Source organism: Miscanthus floridulus, chromosome 8 (genome assembly GCF_019320115.1).
Source record: "Miscanthus floridulus cultivar M001 chromosome 8, ASM1932011v1, whole genome shotgun sequence".
Classification (NCBI taxonomy): Eukaryota; Viridiplantae; Streptophyta; class Magnoliopsida; order Poales; family Poaceae; genus Miscanthus; species Miscanthus floridulus.
In genome coordinates this window covers 71,347,994-71,373,752 of record NC_089587.1, presented here as the reverse complement: position 1 = coordinate 71,373,752, position 25,759 = coordinate 71,347,994, and the positions used below count along the sequence as shown (strand labels likewise).

At 46.4% G+C, this 25,759-nt stretch overlaps 1 protein-coding gene and 1 pseudogene across 1 annotated transcript; both read left to right on the top strand.

Moving 5' to 3' along the window:
• The first annotated feature begins 19,693 nt into the window (after positions 1 to 19,693).
• On the top strand, positions 19,694 to 20,644 carry LOC136472530 (photosystem II reaction center proteins PsbY, chloroplastic-like). Its single transcript, XM_066470229.1, has one exon. It carries the CDS (start codon positions 19,826 to 19,828, stop codon positions 20,447 to 20,449), a length of 624 nt encoding a protein of 207 aa, XP_066326326.1. The 5' UTR covers positions 19,694 to 19,825; the 3' UTR covers positions 20,450 to 20,644.
• Positions 20,645 to 22,010: 1,366 nt separating this feature from the next.
• Positions 22,011 to 24,815, top strand: LOC136469357 (receptor-like protein EIX2; annotated as a pseudogene).
• Positions 24,816 to 25,759: the final 944 nt, after the last annotated feature.

Sequence of the window (25,759 nt, the reverse complement as noted above, 5' to 3'; positions counted from 1 at the left end):
CGTTCTTGAAGATAGCGGAACCCAACTAGTCGGCACAACAACAATAACTATTCTACCTTACCAAGAAGGAGACTCGATCTACGACATCGAGGCATCTACTAAAGTTATCAGCGACTCCGACAGTATGAAAACTAACACCAATAACAGAACGGCTCACGCACGGGAAGTGCTCATGGTTCGACGTCCTCAGTCACCATTAAACCCCCCAGAAGCACCCGATGTCAGGTCATCAGATGAATCAGAATCCAACATATCACCCTTTGCCTAGGGCTACGATGGAGAAACCGAGAGTCAGAAACAAGCTAGAGAAAGAAAAAACAAGTTGAAGCAAGGGCGCCAACACCGTGCTAGGCAGCGCAGGGAAGCTTGGATCGGATATGAGTCAGAGTTGGTTGAGTACGACAAAAGAAAATCACAACGAGAAGTCGAAGGAAGACGCACGGTAAATACGCCTTATGATAAGATTCGAGAAGCATTAGAAGAACTCGGAGCAACTTCACATCCCGGTGAGAAGTATGAACAGCTCTAGGACTTGCTCCGATTGACGATCCCGAGAACGCATGAAGAGAGAGCTCGATCAAGACTACCCGTCAGATCAACAACCCACAAGCAAGAAGATCAAAATCAAAGGAAATCTGCTTTCGAAAGACTTGGGCCGGGTGGAAGCCATGATGGAGGAAGTAGGAAGGAACATAATCAAGGCCACCGATTTGAACAACCAAGGAAGACCAGGAGTAGGGTGCCTACCCAAACAACCTTGCAAGATTATTCCCATCAAAACGACAGTTGGCCAGAAGAAGGTGCCGAATCCGAATTCAAAGAAACCAGGACACACGACAGATTCCCTTGTTTCACGAACATGCTTGCATTGGTACGATTACCTCACAAATTCAAACCGTCTAACCACTCCAAGTATGATGGCAAAACTGAACCAAGGCAATGGCTCAGAATATATTCACAATCAATTGAACTAGCCGGAGGAGACGACGATATCAAAACCCTATTCTTTCCCATGGCACTGGAAGCCATGCCCCTCCAATGGTTCGACAAATTGAATCCAGGATCTATCAGAAATTGGGAGAATTTGCAAAGAGCTTTTATGAAAATTTTGCAGGAATCATTACACACCCAATCACTCATGCAGAACTAAAAGGACTCAAGCAAAAGGGAGGTGAAAGTCTCAGAAATTACTATCGACGATTCGGTGAACTACGAGCTCAAGTGCATGACATAACCGAACAAGAAGTAATTGAAGCTTTCTCTCATGGAATCATGGCTAGGTGGCAATTTCAAGACTTCTGCAAAGAAAATCTGAGAAACAATAAAGAATTCAGACGAACAGTAGAAAAGATGATTACTGCAGAAGAAAAAACACGAGAGAGGTTCCCGGACAGAAGCAACCAGGACAACTCGGATAAGCAAAATCACCGAAATAGCAAACATCAAGAAAGAAAATGTAGACCAGACAATACTGTGCCAATGGCCGACAAATCAAAGAAGTTTTCCAAACCCAGAAGATATGATGACATTGAAAACATACGTTGCCCATTGCACCCTAATGGGAGGCACACCATCGGAAATTGCTACACTTTCAATGATCGATACACAAGAAAAGATAGTAAGGAAAACACCAAAGAGGACAATCAGAAAAGAGATGAAGACAACCACGAGGACAAAGGATTCCAAAAACCCAGGGGAACGGTAGCAGTGATCTTCTCAGGGGCTCCAGATTGCAGAAGCAAACATCAAGAAAAACTAGCACTACGGACCATTATGACAGCAGAACCGGCTACACCAAGATATCTCAATTGGTCACAGTATCCTATCCAATTTACCAGAGAAGACCAATGGACTAGCGTGGGAAACGCAGGCCATTATCCACTAGTTCTAGATCCAACTATTGCTGGCATGACCGTCACCAAAGTACTAATCGATGGGGGAGCTGGACTCAACATCATCTTTTTAGAAACTCTAAGGAAAATGGGACTACAACTCACCGGGATGATCACGCCAATAAGCACACCTTTTTACGGAATAGTACCCGGCAAAGCAGCCATGCCACTCGGACAAATTACTTTACCCGTTACTTTTGGAACTCCTTCAAACTACCGAACAGAGTTTATCAAATTTGAGGTCGCTGACTTCGATTCGTCATATCATGCAATCCTCGGACGCCCAGCACTGGCCAAATTCATGGCAATACCATATTTATCCGTACTTACTGCTTAAGATGCCAGGACCCAATGGTATCCTTTCTCTTCGAAGCGATTTGAAGCGTGCTTTTGACTGCGACGTTTAGGTGATCCAAATTGCAGCTAAAGCACAAGCCGACAATGGAAGAAAAGAAATAGCCACAATCGCTGCAGAGACAAGCCAAGAAGAATTAGAAATACCGGCTAAAAAGTCCAGCATCATCGCACCACCAAAAGAAGCCGACGTCAAGCAAATCGACTTAGGCACAGGCGATACCTCCAAGACAGCAACCATCAGTGCTCACCTCTCGGCAAAATAGAAACTCGTGCTCACCAACTTTCTTCGGGACAACAAAGATATCTTCGCTTGGAAGCCGGCCGACATGCCAGGAGTCCCAAGGGAGTTGGCTGAGCACAGAATTGATGTTAATGAAAGCTCCAAGCCTGTAAAGCAACGGCTACGACGATTCTCACCCGACAAAAAGGCAGCAATTAAAAAGGAAATAACAAAACTGATGGCAGCCGGATTCATCAGGGAAATCCTTCATCCAGATTGGCTAGCAAACCCGGTCCTTGTGCAGAAGAAAAACACGAACGAGTGGCGCATGTGCGTCGACTACACAGATCTCAACAAACATTGCCCAAAAGATCCATTCAGGCTACCACGCATTGACCAGATAGTTGACTCAACAGCAGGATCTGCACTATTATTTTTTCTCGATTGCTATTCAGGGTATCACCAGATCGCACTAAAAGAACAAGACCAGAGCAAGACATCTTTCATCACCCCGTTTGGTGCCTACTGCTATAAGACCATGTCGTTTGGACTAAAGAACGCTGGCGCCACGTACCAAAAAGCTATCCAAACTTGCCTTGGGAATCAAATCGGTGAAAATGTGGAGGCATACGTGGACGACGTAGTGGTGAAAACAAAGAACCTAGACACTCTGATTGAAGATTTAAAGCAAACCTTTGAAAACTTGAAGAGATGGAGATGGAAATTGAACCCAAACAAATGTGTATTTGGAGTTCCCTTAGGACAACTACTCGGATTTTTGGTCAGTCAGCGCGGGATCGAAGCCAGCACCAAGCAAATTCAAGCTATAACAGAAATGGGCCCACCTAGAAGTATCAAAGATGTGCAGAAACTAACAGGATGCATGGAGGCCCTCAACCGTTTCATATCAAGACTCGGCGAAAAGGGGTTACCTTTCTTTAAACTACTAAAGAAGACAGACAAGTTCGAGTGGACAATAGAGGCTGACGAAGCTTTCAAAAAACTTAAAGAATACCTCACCTCGTCGCCTGTCCTGACACCTCCAAAGAAAGACAAAGATATGATGCTATATATTGCGGCGACTTCTACCGTAATTAGCACGGCAATAGTCATAGAAAGAGAAGAACAAGGGTGCGTGTATAAAGTGCAATGTCCCGTATACTACATCACCGAAGTACTGTCAGAATCCAAAATCCGGTACCTGCATGTACAAAAACTACTCTACGCTCTACTCATCACCTCACGCAAGCTTTGCCACTATTTCAAAAGCCACAAGATTACCGTGGTGACAGATTTTCCACTCGGAGACATCCTACACAATAAAGATGCCACGGGGCGCATATCCAAGTGGGCAGTTGAAATCGGAGCTCTTAACATCGATTTCACCCCATGGAAAGCAATCAAATCTCAAGCCCTCGCCGATTTTGTGGGCAAGTGGACAGAGATTCAACAGCCTTTATCAGATACAATCCTTGACCACTAGAAGATGTACTTTGACGGATCACCCAAACTAGGCGGGGCCGGTGCAGGCGTTCTCCTCATTTCTCCAGAAGGAAAACAACTCAAGTACGTCCTTCAGATATTATGGCAAGCTACAAATAGCGAAGTAGAATATGAAGCCCTCATCCACAGGTTACGAGTGGCAATTACTCTCGGAATAAAGAGATTACTCGTATACGGCGATTCAGCAGTAGTCATCAACCAAGTCAACAAAGATTGGGATTGCACCAAAGAAAACATAAGTGCTTACTGTGCTAAAATACAGAAACTTGAAAAACATTTTCAAGGATTAGAAATTCTACACGTCCTGCGTGATTCCAACATTGCAGCAGACGTCCTCGCCAAGCTCGGATCAGATAGAGCGAAGGTTCCACCTGACGTATTCATAGAAGAGCTATCAGTTCCCTCTATCAAACAACCCGATGAAACAACCCATGAAATTTAGGCTAAAGGCGTTCAGATCTTGGTAATCAACAATTCATGGAGCCAAGTTTTCATCGACTACATCAAAGAAAATAAATTGCCAGCAGATAAAGCAGAAGCCACCTAAGTTGTTCGCAGAAGCAAAAACTACGTTCTAGTAGGAGATAGACTTTACAGAAGAGCAGCATCATCAGGAGTACTCCTAAAATGTGTCTCATTTAAAGAAGGAAAAGAGATCCTAGACGAAATACACTCAGGTTGCTGTAGAAATCATGCCGCTTCAAGAACACTAGTTGGCAAAGCATTTCGCACCGGATTCTACTGGCCAACCGCTTTGAAAGATGCAGAAGAACTTGTCAGAAAATGCAAAGGTTGCCAAATGTTTGCAAGACAAGCCCATGTGCCAGCTCACAATCTTATCTGCATCCCACTCGCTTGGCCTTTTTCCTGCTGGGGGCTGGATCAAGTAGGACCTCTGAAGAAAGCAAAAGGTAGCTTCGAGTACATCTTTGTAGCAATCGACAAGTTCACCAAGTGGATCGAATACAAACTACTCGCAAAATACAGCGCAGCAAAAGCAGTCAAGTTCATCCAAAACATTATACACCGCTTCGGGATGCCTAATCGAATCATCACAGATCTAGGTTCCCCATTCACGGCTACAGAATTCAAAAGCTGGGCACAAGACTGTGGTTTTAGTATAGACTACGCGTCTATTGCACATCCAGAAGCCAACAGATAAGTAGAAAGGGCTAATGGACTCATACTAGCCGGATTAAAACCAAGATTATATGAAGAACTAGTGGACTATGGAGCCAAGTGGATTGAAGAATTGCCTAAAGCAGTATGGGGGCTACGAACTCAAATGAGCAGAGCAACAGTCTACTCACCCTTCTTCCCAGTTTACGAGACAGAGGCCGTACTACCTACCGACTTGATCTGGACATCACCAAAGATAGAACAATACGATGAAGGAGAAGCAGAACACACAAGAAGATTAGAACTCGACAGCTCAGAAAAAGTCAGAATAAACACTACCCTCCAATCAGCCAGATACCTACAAGGTTTAAGACAACACTACAACAAGAGTACCCATCCTCGATCATTACAAGTCAGAGACTTAGTGCTAAGAAGGATACAAAAGACTGATGGATGACATAAGCTACTCAGTCCATGGGAAGGTCCGTTCATTGTCACAAAAGTCACCGGACCAGGCACATACAAGTTAATAACCGAAGATGGAAGAGAAATCAGCAATACATGGCACATCAGCCAGCTAAGAAGATTCTATGCGTAAAAACAACTCAAGAGAAAATGGATATGCAAGTCACAAGGGACCAACGTTCATAATCGATGAAGGACAATATTCTTCGACAACATATGTATTAGTTTATATTCATGATCAATAAAGATGATATTCATCCACAGTATCTTTTGTCATGACTTTCAACGAGTTGTTGTAACGAAACAAAAAGCAAAATGGCTGAAAACAGGCCTGAGCATCCCGGCCAAGAGCAAAATAGCTGAAAAAATGCTTGAGCCCGCCGATGAGGGTAGCTAAAAGCTAACACCCGAAACAAAAAGCAAAATGGCTGAAAACATGCCTGAGCATCCCGGTCGAGAGCAAAATAGCTGAAAAACGCTTGAGCCCGCCGATGAGGGTAGCTAAAAGCTAACACCCAAAACAAAAAGCAAAATGGCTGAAAACATACCTGAGCATCCCGGCCGAGAGCAAAATAGCTAAAAAGACGTTTGAGCCCGCCAATGAGGGTAGCTAAAAGCTAACACCCGAAACAAAAAAGCAAAATGGCTGAAAACATGCCTGAGCATCCCGGCCGAGAGCAAAATAGCTGAAAAGACGCTTGAGCCCGCCGATGAGGGTAGCTAAAAGCTAACACCCGAAATAAAAAAGTAAAATGGCTGAAAACATGCCTGAGCATCCCGGCCGAGAGCAAAATAGCTAAAAAGACGCTTGAGCCCACCGATGAGGGTAGCTAAAAGCTAACACCCGAAATAAAAAGCAAAATGGCTGAAAACATGCCTGAGCATCCCGGCCGAGAGCAAAATAGCTAAAAAGACGCTTGAGCCCACCGATGAGGGTAGCTAAAAGCTAACACCCAAAACAAGAAGCAAGATGGCTAAAAATATGCCTGAGCATCCCGGCCGAGAGCAAAATAGCTGAAAAGACGCTTGAACCCGCCGATGAGGGTAGCTAAAAACTAACAACCAAAACTAGTCGACCGAAATTAAGCTTAAAAAGACCCTCCAGCTCTTCATTTTGAAAAGCAAGAGGCTCGGGGGCTACATCCAGATAGGAATAATCTTTTCCTCAGAAAAGCACAAGCGCCACTCAAGAAAGCACTCGGATGCCGAAGTTTGTCAAGGCAACATTCAATGCCAAGTCGTTTTACATAGCGCAGACAAAAGGTTGTCAACGCAAAGATCTACACCTAACAAGTCTGCCGAAGTTTGCCAAGCGCGGACAAGGTACTCGGTGGATCACAAAAGAGAAAGAAGAGAAAAGTACTCGACAAATCGAGGGATTTCGTCAGGATAACACACAGAGTTGAGCAGAGACGAAAATAGGACAAAGTACTCAGCAAGTCAAGTTAATCTGACCACACCCAGGCAAAGAATACATCAACGAGAATAAAGAATCTTCATTTTAAGAGGAGTGTAATATTACAAGAGGCTGATCAATTGGATTAGGCATTGTCATCAGGAAGGGAAATATCAATGTTAAGACTATCTACAACCCTACTGGCTAAACCTTCGACCTCAGACTCCATCCTCTCAATAGCATCAAGGTATTCTTGGCTATCAGTTTCCTCCGCTATCTTGGACAGAGGCGCCTCTAGAGCAAGGACCTGGACCTAGGCCAGCACATTCTTGGTACATACTTGAGCGCACTTCTTCGCGAACTCTTGGAAACGAGTCGGAATCCGAGGAATGAACTGAGCCCAAGATTGCCCGTCATCCGTTGGAGTCCGGAGAACATCAGCTACTGAATGAAAAGATTTCCACAAAACGTTCCAATTTTCAGTAGCCGTCGCTAGTTTCCCAGACAAGCCTTCAATAGTTTTTTGGACCTACACAAGATCTCTGTCAGCTCCACGCCTAATCAGCTTAGCATGGGCGAGTTCTTCCTCAGCACGAGTAATTACCTCATCAGCCTTGTTATGACTGGAGCGGACAAGAGCCTTCATTTCATCGATACTCTCCGAGAGCTTCTGCTTCTCAACTCGGAGAACTAGACAAGACACCCAAGAACATGTCAACGAAAAAAGAAGTCAAAATACAAGAAGAAACAGGCAGAACCCGCGGCACCTTTGCATTCATTCTTCGCAGACTCCACCACGACATCTCTCTGCTTCTCTGTCTCCACTACCCGGGCACGAAGGATCTTCTCCTCCTTTTGGTGCATTTGACGCTCTATCTCCAACTCAGCCCGGAGAAGGTCAAGATCGGCTTTCAGAGCGTCCACCTTAGAAGACAACTTTCTCTCATTTTCAGATGAGAAAAAGAAGCCAGAATGATCACGAGAAAAAGACTGAGCAAAAAGAGGCAAAGAGAAACAAGGCGTAAGGACAGAAGAAAAACAAGCACGCAAAAAAGAGTGGCAGTAAAACCTACCTGGAGCTTTTCACCAAAAGAAGTCACGAGGGTCGACAAGCTCCCCCAGGCTATGGTAAGCTCCGATAACCGATGGGTGGCATCGAATTGTTGCACCATGTCACCGGAAAAAGAGGGACCGCCAGAAACAAGAGAAGGGGAAGGAGAGGCTGGCTGGGGCAAAGAAGGAGCAACCAAAGCAACCTCTAGGGAAGCCGGAGTCAAACCCTCAGAAGGACCCGGCACGACGACCACAGTCACCTCCGGAGCAGCCAAGTTCGCAACTTCACCAGGTAGCTCCGAAGCCCCCATAGCAAGTTTATCAACAGAATGTTGTGAGTCCTAAGGCTCGGAACTCGTTGGCATGGCGGGAGGCAGAGAAGAAGTCGATGAAGAAACAAGAGAAGATGAAACACTAAAAAGTGATAAAAGGAAGCACCAATAAGAACCAGAAGAAGGAAGATAGAAGCCAAAAAAGATAAAAGCCAGAATCTACTCACCCGACCACTTTCTTCTTCATGAAGCCAAAAGAAGGCCTCGTAGGGGGAACCACGACGGCGAAAATGTCCCCGCCACCTGGCGATCGGAGCGGGGTAACCGACAATGGAGCCGCGGAAGAAGCCGGGGCTGGAGCCGTGAAAGAACTCTGCACTAGAGGAGCGGTAGAGCTCGGTACGGGGGCCACCAAAGAACTCAACACTGGAGCTTCAGAAGAAGTCGGCATGGGAGCCCCAGAAGAACTCATACACGACGTTCGATTACTTCAAAAGGTTCAAGACTAAAAGTTAAAACAAAGAAGAGAGATTCAATGCAATAGGAATATAAAAAACAACTCACCGCCACATGATGAGGGGTACTTCGTCATCCTCCTCTCCCTCAGCCAAGGAAACCAGAGCACCTGCTGAAAAAAGAATAAAAAGTACCCGGTTCAAGAGAGAAACAGGAAAACAAAGGAACAAAGAGTATTAAATGTGCTCACCTAAGAGCATGCTAGCAACAACTTGAGTACCTGAGGGAGTACTTAGTTTGCGAGGCTTCTTGGAGACAGGCAGGCCAGATGAAGACCCATCCGTTCGCCCCCTCTTCGGGACACTGCGAGGACCGCGAGGGACTAGACGAGGAACATATTCTTCATATACATCAACAAATCTGGAAGAAACCCCAAGAAGGGCTATAGAGGTTTAGGACTTACTAATTGCAGAAGTTCTAGCTAGACGATCCCCAGTCTCCACCACGGCAGGGAGAACATCAAGGGGGATCGGGTCGACAAAGTTTTGCCCAAGCTCCTGCGAAAAAGGATAAAACAGCAAGACAAGGAAAAGCTAAGCAAAAATGGATGCAGCAAGAGTACATAAAGTACTCAAATAAAAAGATAGACAACTCACAGCTGGGGGCAGGTTGTTGGCTGAGAACTCGGAGACAGCAGGAGGAATGACGCTCACTCCTTTCAGCATCTTCTGGAGACGCTCGAGTACCTCCTCACCGGTCAGCTCAAGAGCTAGGACCATGCGTGAAGGATCCTCGGCCCCAGAATACTCAAAGCCAAGATGCTCCCGCTCTTTCAAAGGCTAAACCCAGCGACGAAGAAAGCTCGAAACAATACCGAAGCTGGTCAAACCCTGCTGTTTCAGCATGCTAATCCTATCAAGGAGTGGCTAGATCACTTGAATCTCAGCAGGTGACTCAAGCTTCTTATCCCATTGGTCATTCACCATAGGACCAGATCTAGAGTGGATGACGAGGGAAGGGATCAAATTGGCAGCGTAAAACCACTCGACACGCCAATCTTTTACAGAATCGACCAGGTCATAGTCAAAAAACTTAATCTTGAGGCCCTGGCGAAACTGAATCCCGTAACCGCCAAGAACGCTGGTTTCTTCACGGTGGGGTTGAGGTTTCAGATGAAAGAAAAAGCGAAAAAGAGATAGAGAAGGAGGGATTCCAAGGAAAGCTTCACAAAGATGAACGAAAACAGAAAGATGGAGAACGGCATTGGGAGTTAGATGGTTCAGACTAACCCCGAAATAACCAAGAAACTGATGAAGGAAGGCGGAAGCAGGAAGGCAAAGTCTGGTGCGGACAAAGGAAACGAAGAGGACAATCTCACCAGGACCCGGAGCTGGAACTCGATGCTCACCCAGAACTCTCCATTCAGCGATGACTTTGCTTTGGATCAAGCCATCGCTAACGAGCTTGCACAGCTGGTCTTCGCTTGTTGTTGGAGCCAGCCAAACCTTCTGGGCAACCCTCATGGCCACGAACTCCTGGTTTTCGATCAAAGAAAGGGATGACTCCTCATCCACGAAGGTCGCCTGAGACTTGCTTGCGGTTTTCTTCTTTCCCATGAACTAGCGGAAGCAAAAAGGCACTAGGGAAGATGAAGCTAGGATGGTGGTGCTCGGGTGACGGCGACAATGACGGCGGTGGATTTCTGAAAGCTAGGGTTTAAAGGTAGGAGCTGAGCAGCAAAGGAAAGGAAGATGAAAGGTCTTTAAATATATTTTTCAGTAATAAAAATGGCCCACTAGGCCCGTTAAAACACAGTGTGAGAACACAACGGTCCATTTACCGACGCAGCTAAAACGACGGAGGGCACAAATCCACACAACGGTACAAACCAACGGGCAGATTTCAGACTTATCCATCCAGCACCACGGCAGGGTTATCATATCGCTACAAGAATAACTCGTCAAACCAAGAAGAAAGAAAGGGCTACCTTGCAAAAAACAAAGGAACCCGGTTATTGAAGAAAGAAACTAGGTAATCTCATGAACGACAGGGATCACAGCAGAAAAGTAAAAGACAACTCAGAAGACAAGATTCGTTACATTACAAGCGACTTCAAAAGTAGAAGATTACAAATCTTACAAGACCCAACGAACTCGGCACCATGAAAAGCAAAGTAGCAAAGAGGAACACAGACACGGCTAGGCTCTGGAATGACTATGTGTCCCAAATTGCTACTCGGAAGGACAAACCGCCATCAGCTACACTGTTTTCTTCAAAGGACGGACACAGTGCATCCAAGGCGGAAATCGGCAGCACGACAAGACAACATGGAGCAGAGAAGGCCGGCGGGCATCTGTCTACCCAAGACCGATGTGATGCTGGATATGATGTTGATCTGCACCGGACAGTCTCAGGACAGGCAACGAGGATCAACCCAGAACTGCTCGATGAAGAAATGAAGCCCACATCACAAGACTTTCTCCAACTACCGCCACGTACATCCTAGCACAATGCTATCGCGGGATTAGCCTACCTCTAATCCCTATCACAAGACTTCCTCCAGCTACGACAAGACACACAGGAACTACAAAATATGCCCGGGGGCTGCTCTACTTCACAAACTACCATGTTCATGACCACGAAGGTTTCAACAGAATGTCCAATGGATGAAAATAAGCACTCCGGGACAGTATTTATAGACCAAAGGAGCGGCGCACATGGACTAGGAGTACCAACGAAATAAGCCTAACAAAGGACACAGTGAAAAGACAGGACTCAATAATGGATGACTCAGACGAGAGGAAACAATACTCGAAGACGGGCATGTTCGGAAGAATATACCAGCACAGTACAACCCATGAACAAAAGGCATTTACACTCAACCACCACCATACAACTACATCTGACAACAGCAGACTATCAAAGAATACGCCAAGACCTCGCATCCAAGTTCTTCCTAAACAAAACAACACGGATATACGCTCGGGGGCTCGGCCAGCATCATAGCTTAATCAACACTAAGCTAGGGAGCTCGGCCTTCATTTCAACTACTCCCGGAGGCTCGGAACCAAAGACAAAGGACCAAGAATACAAGAAACTCAAGACTACAACGACGACAACACATCAAGACTCTTCATCCGACTTCTTTTCTAAAGAGAAGAACTCAGAGAAAGCACGAGGCTGCGGGATACATAGCCCCAGAATTTTTTAAAGACAAGATTCTAGACCCTCCAACTTTTGCAAGCAAAAGCAAGAAGCTCGGGGGCTACACTCAGTGAGTGCAATTTTTATGAAAAATTGCACCCACCCAAAAAGAACCCGGATATAAGCTCGGAGGCTGCATGCCGCGAAACTACTCGGATGATGGTTTAATCCAAGACTAAAGGGCCGCTTCAGAAAGATGCCGCAAAACTACTAGGATGATGACATAATCCAAGTCTCGGGGACTACTTCAGAACATAAATTTTCAAACAACATAAAGGATCAAGACCCTCCAACTTTTTGTTCCAAATAGCAAGAGGCTCGGGGGCTACACTCAGTGAGTGCCCTTTTTCTTCGAAAAAGCGCACGTCATCAAAAGACTTCCTCAATGCAGACCACTTCAAGACATTACGACAAAAAGAACCCGGAACGAGCCATATTCGAGTTCCTTTTTGATAAAACTTCAACGAACAATCAGAGCAACTTCAAGACAAGATCCTCTAGCTCCTTGTTCCAAATAGCAAGAGGCTCGGGGGCTACAACCAGATGGATGTACTTTTTCTTCAAAAAGCACTCACCACTCGAAGATCCCAAGAAGCGCTACAAAGTTTCACTCCAAAAAGCACTCGGATGACATTTTGTTCCTACTCAACAAGACTTGAAGGAGCAAAGCGAGACTTTCAGAGCTCAACCATGAAGTGCTCGGGGGCTTGTCGATGCGGGACCCATAGGATACCCCACAAGGGAGAGAGAAGATCTAGTCTAACTAGGATTCTTCCCATGTAATCTTAGTAGTAGAACTATTAAGTAATCCTACTAGAAAATCTCATTGTAAACCGACTAGGACTCTGACCTTCTGACTATATAAAGGAGGGCAGGGCTCCTGAGAGAAGAGGACGACAATTGTACAACACAACATATCACAATCAATCCAATGCAAAGGCTAATGCCGACTGGACGTAATGTTATTACTCGATCTACGATCGAGGGCCTGAACCAGGATAAATCGACTGTCTCTTGCGTTAACCATCGAGTTCAGCATACGCCGAAGCCCGAACATACTGCCCCAGGTACCCCCGTGGCAGGCTATCGGTGGTGAAACATCGACATCGGCCTTGCAAGTTTTTTGAACCCAAATTTTTTCATCCAAAATGGTTCAAAATCTGACATCCAAAGGGGTGGAAAACTTTTCATAGCACTGTTTGCCCTGCCAAAGCATTAATGGACTAAAAGACACAAGTGGCACTATTAAATGCATTTGGAGGGATGCTTGCTGCCAGGCTCATCCTTGCATGCGCATGCATGCAAATCCATGCATGCTGCATGCTGCCTGCTCTTCCTTGCATGCTCTCGCATGCAAATCCATACATGCAGCCATAAAGGCCTCCATTGTCCCAGGCACAATGCAGTAGGGGAAACCCAAAATTATTACAATATTCAAATATTATTATAGTCGAAAAATCATTTTACAGTCCTCAAATATTACAATGCATGTACCCAAATATTACAGTCCTCAAATATTACAGTCCTCAAGCAACATTATTACAAGTCCAAGCCGCAATCAAATAATTACAACTCACAAGTTCTCAAACATACACATGTATCAATATCTATTAAACAGCCTGTTCGCAATGCTATCACGAAAGGCATTCATCTGTTCATGATCTGTGCTATCAGGGGTAGGCTCTGTTTCTGGCTGATCAAGATAGGCTTCAGCCGGCACAAAGTTAACATGATGATCTAGGTGCTAGAAATCCACATCAAATTGCCTACTCAACCTTATGAAGTTATGCAAAGAAACACAAGCAACTATAATCTGCGTTTGTGTTTGAGGAGGATAGGTAGGGATACTCAACAATATGCGCCACTTCATCTTCAAGACGCTAAAGGCCCTTTCAATCACATTCCTAAGAGATGAGTGTGCATAATTGAATATCTCCTGTTTACCTCGAGGTTCTCCGATGTTTTGAAAGTCTTGAATATGGTACTTCGTTCCCTTGTAAGGAGCAAGGTACCCAGGACGGTTTGGGTAGCTGGCATCCACCAAGTAAAACATCCCTACACCACCAAGTACCTGTAATTGTTAAATGTTTCAATTAGAAATGTCAAATGTACTACCACCTAGTTGTCTACCTTCAGGTGGATGAGGGAAGTCATCCTTGAATGTTGTCATGGCATCCTCGAACACTCTTGTGTCATGGGCAGACCCCGGCCATCCCGCAAGGAGAAAAGTAAAAATCATGTCAAAGTCGCAAGCAGCCATCACATTCTTAGTTGTGATGCCCTTGCGACACAAGTGCTGCACAAACTTATCTTGTAGCACCAAAACAGGGAAGTGGCTGCCATCTATAGCTCCTATGCACCTCTTGAATTCAGGATAGAACCATCGGTTCCTCACGCTAGGATGCATTGTACTAAATTCTAGGTCCATAGGTTTAATGATATTATTCCCAAGTGCAACAACACAGGGCAGCACTCTATAGAACATGTTGTGGACTGTGGCTAGTGACCTCTCAAATCTATCATTAGCTTGCCTATATGATTGTGGAGCACCAACCATCCAAAGGAACATACCTAAAGCCTCAGTTGAGGTGGACTTTTTTGTGTCTTTGAGGTCATACTCATCAATTAATACCTTGTGCAGTCTATAGAACATATCTGGGGTGATTCTAAACATGTTGTAACAGGCAGTTTCATTTGCTAGTTTATGTTCTACCCAGTTCAGCCCAGTCATCTTTGGCACCCTATAGTATGCCCTATTGTAGTACTTTTGCATGTGCATGGCATACTAGGACATACCATATACGATTGCAGTTTCTTCTTCGATGTCATCAAAGAATAAGTTGAAGAAGTCCTCCTCCCACTGTTCATCATCATCATCATCGTCATCCTCATCAACGACCGGAGCAGCAGGTTGAGCAGCCCCCTGCACACATGAAACAAACAAATGAACACAAATCAGTTCTAATTCCTAGGGAACAACATACACAGGGCAGCAGTACCTCAAATCCAATAGCACTGACTCCAGAAACAAACAATATGGCTAAATTCAGACATCACAAGCAAACATCACAAATCACTTAGTTGCTGCCGACAAGTTCGACAACACAACATACAAATGACAGACGTAGTTCAACCAATATGCATCACAGACTTAGTACATGAGGTTCATGACACAAACACATGACAAATGCATTATTAAGAGGGTCTAGTTAACGACCCTGGCATAGTGCTTAATGATGGCCATCCTTCCTTTTGCTTCTGACTTGATAAACATTCTCATAGCAGCTTCGTTTTGGGTGATCATGAGGACACCAATCCACTGCCTCTCATTTTCCTCTGTTGCCCCTGCCTCTTTAGCTAGCTGTATCACTTGGTCAATGGTGTCCATTTTATCATTCTTCTTCTTCTCTACAGCTTGATTCCTCTCATGCCAAATCTCCTTCAGCGCTTCAGTCCTGTTGTCCAGACTGACGGTCAAGTTCCTTATGCCTTCGTTCATCCTCACTGCTGGACTCCTGCCCCTCTTGCTGGGACTAGCAGCAGTGCTGCGGGTGCTAAGGCTGCTGTAGCTTCTCTTGCTCCCAGTGCTCTGAGGGGTATGGACGTCTTCGTCATCGTCACTGCTCACATACAGTGGTGCATTCCTGTGACTAGGAGCATAAGCGGTTTCCCCTGTCACTGCTACGCCAAGGAACATGCGCTCCAAAAGGTCCATGTAGTCAGGCAGTGTACCCTTAAGCTTGTTGTCCTGCAAAATAAGAATTACAAAAGAACTTGTTTAGAACACATGATTACAACATAGAATTAGGTAAGAAAAATATGATTACAAAATAGAATTAGGTTGTACCTTGTCGTTGGTTTTCCACCATTCAGCTGAAGCACTGATGGAGCCATCTGCATTGCGCCCCAAGCCTGTCTCCTTGTGATAGAGCTTCCGTAGGTCATTCCATTTCTTCTTCAGCTGGTGGACCCTACTCCCAAAGATGATGTTGTCATGAACTAATTCTGTCGCTTTGAAGTAACCCTCTGTCAGATTTTTCCAACCCCACTTCGACATCTGACCCCTAGGGCAGTTCCCCTTGTTAATCTCGTCAACGTAGAGCTAACAGAAAGTCCGGGTGTTTTGAGGACTCCACTGGGCCCTGCTAAGGGTACTCTGAAATGATGCATAAAGAAAAAACAACACATGGCATAGGTAAATAATATGCCTAAACAAGGACATGGCGTAGGTAAACAATATGCCTATACAAGGACAGCAATGCATGCAAAGCATGTATAAACAGCTCGCATAAACAGCATGCACAAGCACAACACAGCACATCAATCTACTTGTACTAGCACAAGCACTGCATAGCACATCAATCTACCATGTGAGCAGCACATAGCACAGCAATCTACCATGTGAGCAGCACATAGCACAGCAATCTATTTGTACTAGACCACAAGCACAACACAGCATAGCAATCCCATGGAGAAAGAAACTTTGTGTACTGGGACATTAGTCGAAGGGATGTCCTCGTCGGCGGCGGTGGGCTGGACTAGGCTGCGACGCACACCGGGCCTCCTGGAACCGCCAACCGAGCCGCCTGCCTCATCACCATGAGGCCCCAGGGGAGGCACGCGGCGGCGAGGAGGTCGGAGGCCGAGGGAACCCTTGCTGGTGCGGGATGGCACGTGCACGGGAGGGGGGCTGTGAGCGCTGCCGCTGCCGCCGTCTTCAGCTGGGGACTGGAGGATCTCCTGGTAACGAGCCAAGCCCGGCCACGAATGGCTGGCATTGAGGTCCAGCTCGCTGAACCCCAGGTGGCTAAGGGAGGGTGCGTTACTGCCGAAGCCATAGCCGAAGACGTCGTCGGAGTTGTTGCGGAAGCCGGTGTGGGCCCCGGATCCGGCGTACGGCGGCGCCTGGGACAGGAAGTCCCTGGTTTCGGAGCCGTCTCCGTAGCCGGAAGTGTTGTCCAAGGAGCCGTCGTTGAAGTCGCCGTCTTGATTCGAGCCGCCGTGGTACCCGTCCATCGCCGACGAGGAGGTCAAGGACACCCGATCTGGACGAAGGGAAGGTGGATCTAGACGTAGGCGGGCTGGATCTGGTGGAGGACTGAGCGGCGGCGCGGGAGACCGAGAGCGGCAGCGACAGAAATGGAGAGTGGCGGCGGTGGAAATGGAGAACTGCCTAGGGTTCGGGGGGAGAGGGAATGGATGGGGTGAGGGGCGCGGGGACGGGGTGGGCTGGATCAGGTGCTGGACTGAGCGGCGGCGGGGCGAGAGCGGCCTAGGGTTTCTCGGGGGAGAGGGAGTGGAGACGGACGCGCGAACGGGGCCGTGGTCAGGGTTATACTGGGGATGCACGCAGCCCGAGGCAATGATTGGGCCGGGCCAAATTTGCACCGTGCAGGCCGAAATTTTTTCCATCGGCCGTTTAGATTCCAAATTTCAAAAGTTAGTTTTTTTTTACAATTTGGGCTGGATCTAAACGAGGCCTTACTTGTGCTTTGCTCACGCATATGGTAATGTGTTTTTGAGGCCGTTAGGGGCATATGTCCCCATGTGCATCCAATAAGGGTAAATTTTTCACGTCAGAACATGTTTGGATAGGTGCAGTCAGATAAGCTTTTCAGGGCTTGTCACATATAGACACAAACATGTAGTAAGGGTAATTTTTCTGTGTCCGAATGTGTACGGATAGGCATAGGGACTCGTCAATCGTCATACAGACATGAGCGGACAGATGGCGCTTGTCATGCATGCGGTCACAAAGGGGTCACGGAATTCGCGACCTATCATGTGTCCATTATCTAATCTTCGCACTATGGAAGAATCTAGAAAGTATCACACCTTCTATAGTTCTATTTATTAACGGAAATATTTTGATCTCAGTGATTTAGAAAGAAAAAGATGTGATTAACTGAAAAAGAACTACTAATGGTAGGTGGATCCTACCTAGAAATACACTTATCTTGGGACAAAATTTAAAATGCTAGAAGTGCACTTATTGCATGTTTGGGTACAAAAACTAATTGTTAGCCGGCTCAAATTGACCCTAGTGCATCCAAACAGGGATGGGATATTTTTTTAGCCAAGTTTCAACTAGTTATTAGCCAACTAACAAGTCAATCTGAGCTAATTTAAATTATTTTTTTAGTTCAACTGTTAACTATCTCTAATTGATCCAATCATACACTTAATTTAGGGTGAAGAGAACATGTGTTCGAGTGTATTAAAATTAAGTTCGTCGAGCCCTTTGAGAAGACAGGTATGTGTGGGATACTGGGATGGTTACAGGTTACATTGGCAAAGCCATGCTTGTATTTGTAGTGATGCGTCATGTTTGGCTTATAAGTTGTATTTTTTCGATCAACGAATAGTATTTTTCTCTCACAATAAATCAGCCAACAGTACTTTCAGTCATGTCTTATCAGCCAAACAAACAGGGCATCGATGTTCTGATACTAGAGGATGCAAGCGGAAGCGGTCCAAAAATACTTTCGGCAGAATTAGACATTTGGCCCTATTTTGTGCACGTTGTTGTCGAGCGAAAATGTATTTCGCTAACGGAAGCATATTCTAGCATGCATGCTAATCAATGTTTTAAATAGCGGGCTAAGCCTCTTAGCGGCAGCCTCTCCAAAAGGTCAAGAAAAGCTATAGCGGGCTAAGCCATTTAGCGGCTGAGAAAAAATATGTCAAACATCATATAATTTTACACATAATAAAAATATAGGCTGCGTTCGGCTGACATGGAAAACACTGTAGTGACTAGAAAAAGTTAATGTTCACGGATGAATTTGTGAGAGAAAACCACTGTTCCGGATGAAAAAAGAACCGGATCAAACCGGGTTTCATGTCAGCCGAACGCAGCCATAGAAGATGAAAATATTACAAATACCAATAGGGACAGATAGTTCAAAGTCTTACTAACACATTACATCAAAGTTCGTAGTTCATAAATAATACATCATACATCCTATAGGAATATACGTGAGTTCAAAGTTCATACAAAGGTGATAGACAGCTAGACAAACAAACAAAAGGCATGGAGCCATAGGCCATAGTCTGGTACATATCAGTACATCACACATGCATTTCAGCATCTAAATAGTTTGGTGTACTCATGTTAATTGGGCCGATGGAAATGAAAGCCTAGGCCAAATAGCGGCGCTAAATAAACCACAATTTAGCGGGATTAGCACGCTATTAGCAGCTAATAGCGGAAAAAATCGTTTAGCGTTAAAATTCTAGTAGCTTAGCGTTGGTCTTCCAGATCCGCTAAATAGCGCTATAGCGCGTCCGCTATAGCGCGCTATTTAAAACTTTGATGCTAATTCTAATTTCTAGAGAACACTAGTAGGTGTCTAGCGCCACGTTTAGTTCGCCCGAATCAGCGCCGCCCGATTTACTGCAGCTACGATGTAGCTACAGTAGCGTTTGTTTTTATTTGATAATAATTGTCCAATCGTTGACTAATTAGGCTCAAAACGTTCGTCTCGCAAAGTACAATCAAACTGTGTAATTAGTTTTTTATTTCGTCAACATTTAATACTCCGTGCACGTAGATGTGACGGGAACCTTCTTTTTGCATAGTGTCAGAATTCGGTGGAACCTCGGTTCATTTCGATTGGCTGCACCTGCGATCTGAAGGTCTCCCTCGGTGTCGATGCGGGACCCACCCTGTTGCTCCCAGACCAATGGCCATGCAGACGCAAGGATAAGGTGTCCATTCTGGAGCACACACTGCGCGCCTCCGACCTTGCAGAGATAAGCCCGATCCCCGGTTCTAGAAACACGGAGACGAAAAAGCTAGCTCGCCATTGCACTGCGCACCCACACCTCACACCGCCGTCAGCCATCTCTGCCCTCTCAAGCAAGCACGCCAGCCTGCCATAGTGCCATGGCGACCATAGCTACGATGGCCTTGCTGAAGCCCGCCAAGATCGTGGCGCGGTCAGCGCCATCCACCAGCGTCGCCGGCAGCAGCGTCTCGCTGCGCCTCCCGGCGGCGCAGGCCAAGAAGCAGGCCGCGGTGGCCGTGTCACCGTCGTCGACGGCCACGCCGGCGGCGGCCGCGGCGCTGGCGGGCGCCTTCTTCTCGGCGCTGGCGTCGTCGGACGCGGCGCTGGCGGCGCAGAGCGTGGCGGACGTGGCGGCGTCGGCGGCGGACGCCGGGAGCGACAACCGCGGCCAGCTGCTGCTCTTCGTGGTGGCGCCCGCCATCGGGTGGGTGCTCTACAACATCCTGCAGCCGGCGCTGAACCAGCTGAACCGCATGCGCAGCCCGGCCGTGGTCGCCGGCCTCGGCCTCGGCCTCGGCGCCGCCGCGGCGGCTGGTATGGCGACCGCCCCCGAGGCCTCCGCCGCCGCGGCGCAGGACCTGGCTGCGCTCGCCGCTGCGGCGCCCGCCGACGACAGCCGTGGCCTCCTGCTGCTCATCGTCGTGGCGCCCGCCATCGGCTGGGTGCTCTACAACATCCTCCAGCCGGCTCTCAACCAGCTCAACCGCATGCGGTCCGACTGATGAGCTAGCTTGCAACAACCTCGTGCACCCCGCACCGGTGACGACGACGGCGGAGTGTTTGTATCTGCGGCGTGCGTGCGTGCGTGCGTTGGTGTGTTAAGGACTGTAGTATAACGTGAAACGTGGTTGATCTACGTACGTCCCTGCTTATCTTTCCATCTTCACTATTGAACAAATGCAGTACAGCTCTCTCAATCTGTTACATTGTACATACAAGTATCCTATGTGGCGGTTGATCAATGAAAACGTTCCTCGCCGCTGGACATCTCGCCGGCGAGCGCTCCCTGTTCGCCACCGCCGGCGTGAACCGTGACAAACAAGATGCGCGTAGTCACCAGCGTTCCTCGCAGCAGAGGCACGTACGGGTTGCGTAGTGTAGCCTCGGCTTCTCCTCCCCGTCGCGTCGCGCGCTTCATGTTCCCCACGCGTGGTCTGCTGCGGCGCCGCCGCCGTCGACGGCCTTGACCATGCACGATGACCGTGGCCGACGCCACCTCGCTGCCCGGCACTGCCGCTGACGCACTGCGCCTGCACACCGAGACCGAGTCAGTCAATTCGTGAATGCGATGCCATGCAAAGGTTTCAAGGTACGGAGTGAGTCTCTCAAGATCAAAGGAGAGATGCTCATACAGTCATACTCGACCTCTCCGATCGTCCGGTGCCGGTGACGATCACGTCCATGGACGCCGAGGCTCCGACACCTCCGATCCGATCCCTGCCACCAAGTAAATTTTAGCTTTGTGACCGTAGGCATGCATGTGAACGTGACAGAGTGATGCATCGTTCGTATGCGCTTTTTTTTTTTTGAAGGAGCAAGAAAGCCTTTATGTTGAAGATTGATTTGGCTAAAGCTTTTGATATGGTAGAGTGGTCCGTTGTGATTGATGCGTTGCAACATAAAGGGTTTCATAGTCAATTTTTAGAGTTGGTCCATGCTTGCATCTCCACCATGTCGTATTCTGTCAATGTTAATGGAGATTCCTATGGGTTCTTTCAAGCTAGTAGAGGCATCAGGCAAGGATGTCCGCTTTCTCCATATCTTTTTGTCATTGTTGTTAATGAGCTTTCTCTTAGACTACATGATGCTATGGACAATGCAGCACTCACTGGTATTTATTTGGGCCCAGGTTGCCCCCAATTCATTCGATCCTTTTTGCTGATGATCTTGTCATTTGTGCAGAGGCTGACCTCCAACAGGTGCAAACAATAAATAATATTATCCAATCTTTTTTCGCTGCCTCTATAGCCTTTGCTGAAGAACATTTTGCAGGTTTAATCAGCTTAAAGAATTTAAACATGGCTTCCAATAATTTGAAGGTTAAATGCAGACTGGTTTCCACCCTTCAGGCTTCGGAATGCACATTTTGCATCTTGCCAGATGGGTCCTCTGTTTCCAGATTGGCTTCAGCAACAGTTTGAAATAATTGAACTTGATCTTTCAAGCAGTGCTATAATTGACAAGATTCCTGATTGGTTCTGGCAAACATTTTCCCTGGCAACAAATATTGACATCTCCAACAGCAATAAGTTAAGTGGTACCTTGCCAGCACATTTCAGTGACATGGCCTTTCTAGTGCTTAATCTCAGTTCGAACCAGCTTACTGGAACAATACCACAGTTTCCAAGAAATATCACAGAATTAGACATCTCCAACAATTCAATTTCAGGACCATTACCATCAATTGAAGCTCCACAACTCATGGTATTGCTTATGTTCTCAAACCAAATTGGTGGCAGCATTCCAGAATCTTTTTGCACATTGAAAAGTTTGCATGCTCTTGATTTGTCAAGTAATGCTTTAGAGGGGAAATTTCCTCATTGTTTTGAATTGGAATCCATAGGTTTCCTGCAACTAAACAATAACAGTTTGTCAGGATACTTTCCTGCATTTTTGAGGACCTGCACTAGTCTTGGGTTCTTAGATCTTGGAAGGAACAAATTCTTTGGAAGCTTGCCAGATTGGATTGTGGAGCTGAAAAGTTTACAGTTTCTACGACTAATCCATAATATATTTTCTGGGAACATTCCAATAGAAATTACAAATCTTAACAACTTCAATACTTGGATCTATCGAGCAACAACATATCTGGTGTTGTACCTTGGCATCTGTCAAACCTAACTGGTATGACCCTGAAGGGTAACCTACCTCTAAGATTGTATCCATATCGATCTGGAAATGAACTTGGCTATACCAGTGGACTAAATCAATTCAAAGACATCATGTTAAAAATAATAAAAGGGCAGCAACTTAAATATGACAATGGATTAGAATATTTTGTGAGCATTGATTTATCAGGCAACTCCCTAACTGGTGAAACCATCCCAGCAATCACTTCCCTCGATGCCTTAATAAATTTGAACTTGTCATCAAACTGCCTGAGTGGAAAAATACCTAACAAGGAGCAATGCAGTCACTGGAATCACTCGACGTCTCTAAGAACAAGATGTTTGGCAAAATTCCAGTGAGCTTATCTGATTTGACAATCCTAAGCTACTTGAACTTGTCGTACAACAATTTGTCTGGGCGTATACCCACAGGCCGGCAACTTGACACCCTCAGGCCTCAGCGCAGACAACCCTTCCCTTATGTACATTGGCAACAGTGGGCTTTGTGGGCCTCCTCTTCAAAAGAACGTTCTGGAAATGACAAGTCTATCCGGCCTCCTCTTCAAAAGAACTGTTCTGGAAATGACAAGTCTATCCATGGCAATCACAGAAACAGAAGCAGCAAGCAAGAACTCAATCCAATGTCCTCAGCCACCGGCGCCTGTGACCACCATGGTTGCCACCGTGGACCTTTCCGGGTGGTTTGTGTGGGCACTGAACAAAGTGGCATGTTCGTCAGCACCTACTCATCCGATGTTGCCGCGTGGAGCGAGCCAATCTCCATTCAGCGCATCGAGCCCTGCTTCTTCACCTATGGTAGGTACTCGCCCAGTGTGCTACTGGGGAACGAGCTCTATTTTGGGATTCCATCGACAAACGCAGTTATGAAGTACGATTTGGAACTGCAAGAGAAATCGTGGATTCAGGTTCCAACCCTACAACACGGTTCGTATAGTTCCGTGCTCACAACAACGGATGACGGTGGGCTGGGACTCGTCCGTCTACAAGAGGGCATACTCTGCATCTGGTTGAGGATGGACACCCCTGAAGCTAATGCTGGATGGACACAATTCAATGTCATTGATCTTGGGACGCAGCTCGATGTTCGTCCCGTCTTTATTCCTTATGCTTCTGTGGTCGGTTTCGCAGATGGTCTCGGTATTGTTTTCGTGACGGTGAATGACGCACTCTACACAGTTGATCTAAAGACCTATGTGGTGAAGAAGGTATACGATGTCATTGAAATGGACACCGTCTTTCCATACATGCGCTTCTACAGTCCAGGTATATGACTTTACTTGGTTCTTGGTTTTGCAATATTCTGAACAAGTAATAATTCAGTTACTACCATGGCACAATAGGCTCAACAATATTGAATTTATGAATTGCAATACCACAATCTTATATCTACCTGGGTTGATCAATCTTTTCATTATCGACAATCTTTGAAACTGATTAGGTATGCCTCTAGGAATTTATCGTTCTACTTATCTTAAGTAATGCTCTCATGGTAAGCCTGACAAGGTATGCAGCAGCCAGCAGGAGAGAATAAAAATTTATCTACTTTGATGAGCTTCTACACTTCAGATGCTTCCTCCCTGTCTTTAATCCTGTTCATCTATAGCCCTCATCTGTCAATGGATAGTGATATCGGTGTTAAATTTTAGGACATAGTTATCTTAATCAGTTTGTGCAAGTGTGGCTGTTGAATAATAAATTACTGTTGGTTGGTTGGTGAGGAATAATTGTTCATCGAGGGCAAATTTGATTACTTAATCAACTGATGATATTTTCAACATTTGTAAATTGTTGCAGCATTGGAGGCAGCCTCTTTAGGTGCGGAAGAGGAACCAAGTGCAGCTGGATCTAGTACATGACAACCTATGGTGCTCATGTGAGAGGTTCTCGGCCAAGGGAAAACTGGGTAGTAGTAATGGTAAATAGCAAGCATGAGATCTTTAATCTCTTGTAGGATGGCTCCTTTTGCATCAGTGGGACCTTAATTTGCCGTCCTTCAAGTTTTGTGTTTTTAAAGCAGGTCATCGGATCCAGGTTATATTGAGCTTGTTTGAAGCTGTTAAGTGCTGTTCCTCGCATTGTCCTACATGATGTGCATTCCGTTTGTGATGAAATCCAGAAATGTGCATTCCGTTCCTTCTACCATTCTCCTCCTGGGAATGAAGTTGGTCATTCTGAGAAACGAATCCGAGGTTCAGTTCCAGTGAATGGAACAAGTGCCTCAAGCAGCAGCAGTTGTTGATGGTGAATCATGTTTTGTCATTGTTCGCCGAATGCCGTCCTGAATCATGAGAAGTGTTCAGGGTTTTCAGTTTTGGCTTGCTGGAGCTATAAGTTATGTGCGTGTGCCTAGCGGGGCTGGCTGCTCTCCAGTCTCCTCTCCTCTTGGTATTGGGAATGAATGAAGTTGGTTATGCTGAAAAATGAGTCGGCCCCCTGTGATTTTATTCACAAGTACAAAGCGAAGACCCCATATGCCAGTCAGTCAACCAGATCGAGTTGGGCCTGAATCGGCAGGCCTCTCTCTACTCTTCTTTTTCTCGCTTCAGCTATACTGAGGGGTTTTCTTCGGGCTCCGAACCGTTTTCTATGTTTCTACAGTTATATACAGTTCAAACAGTTATCTACAGTACTTTGGGAGCAGGGGCAGAACCCCTCGAAGCCGCACGCCTAAAAGCTAGCAGCAGCCCCGACGGCTGTGCATTGTGACGGCTTCCTCGGCACAGATGAGAACCAGCAGCCGGCAGCGTGGACCGTGACAAAACCAACATATACAAAATCATCTGCCCTTGTCTATGTCCATTCACTTCCCTAAACGATCGATTCATCAGCCATGCTCATCAGCACGGTTCCGGGACTCTGAATGGAAAGGCTGCATCAGGAGCTGATGCCCGCCGCTGACAGCGAATCATGCGCCCTATTCGGCTGGTTGGGAAAACGGCTGATGCTGATACTGATGCTGATTTATTGTGAGAGAAAAATACTGTTATTTCGCTGAGGCTTCTCCGTTTTGACTAACTGAAGACGAGGCTGCAACTAGCCTAGCTATATGGAGCTTGATGGCGTCAGCTCACGACATTATCACTGCCTCAAGACTCAAGTGAAGTCTAACACCTTGGAGTAAGAGCAGCTTCAGCAAGGTAACACTCTGCCTCCTATAGCTCTCCCATAGGTGCTCTCGCCTCG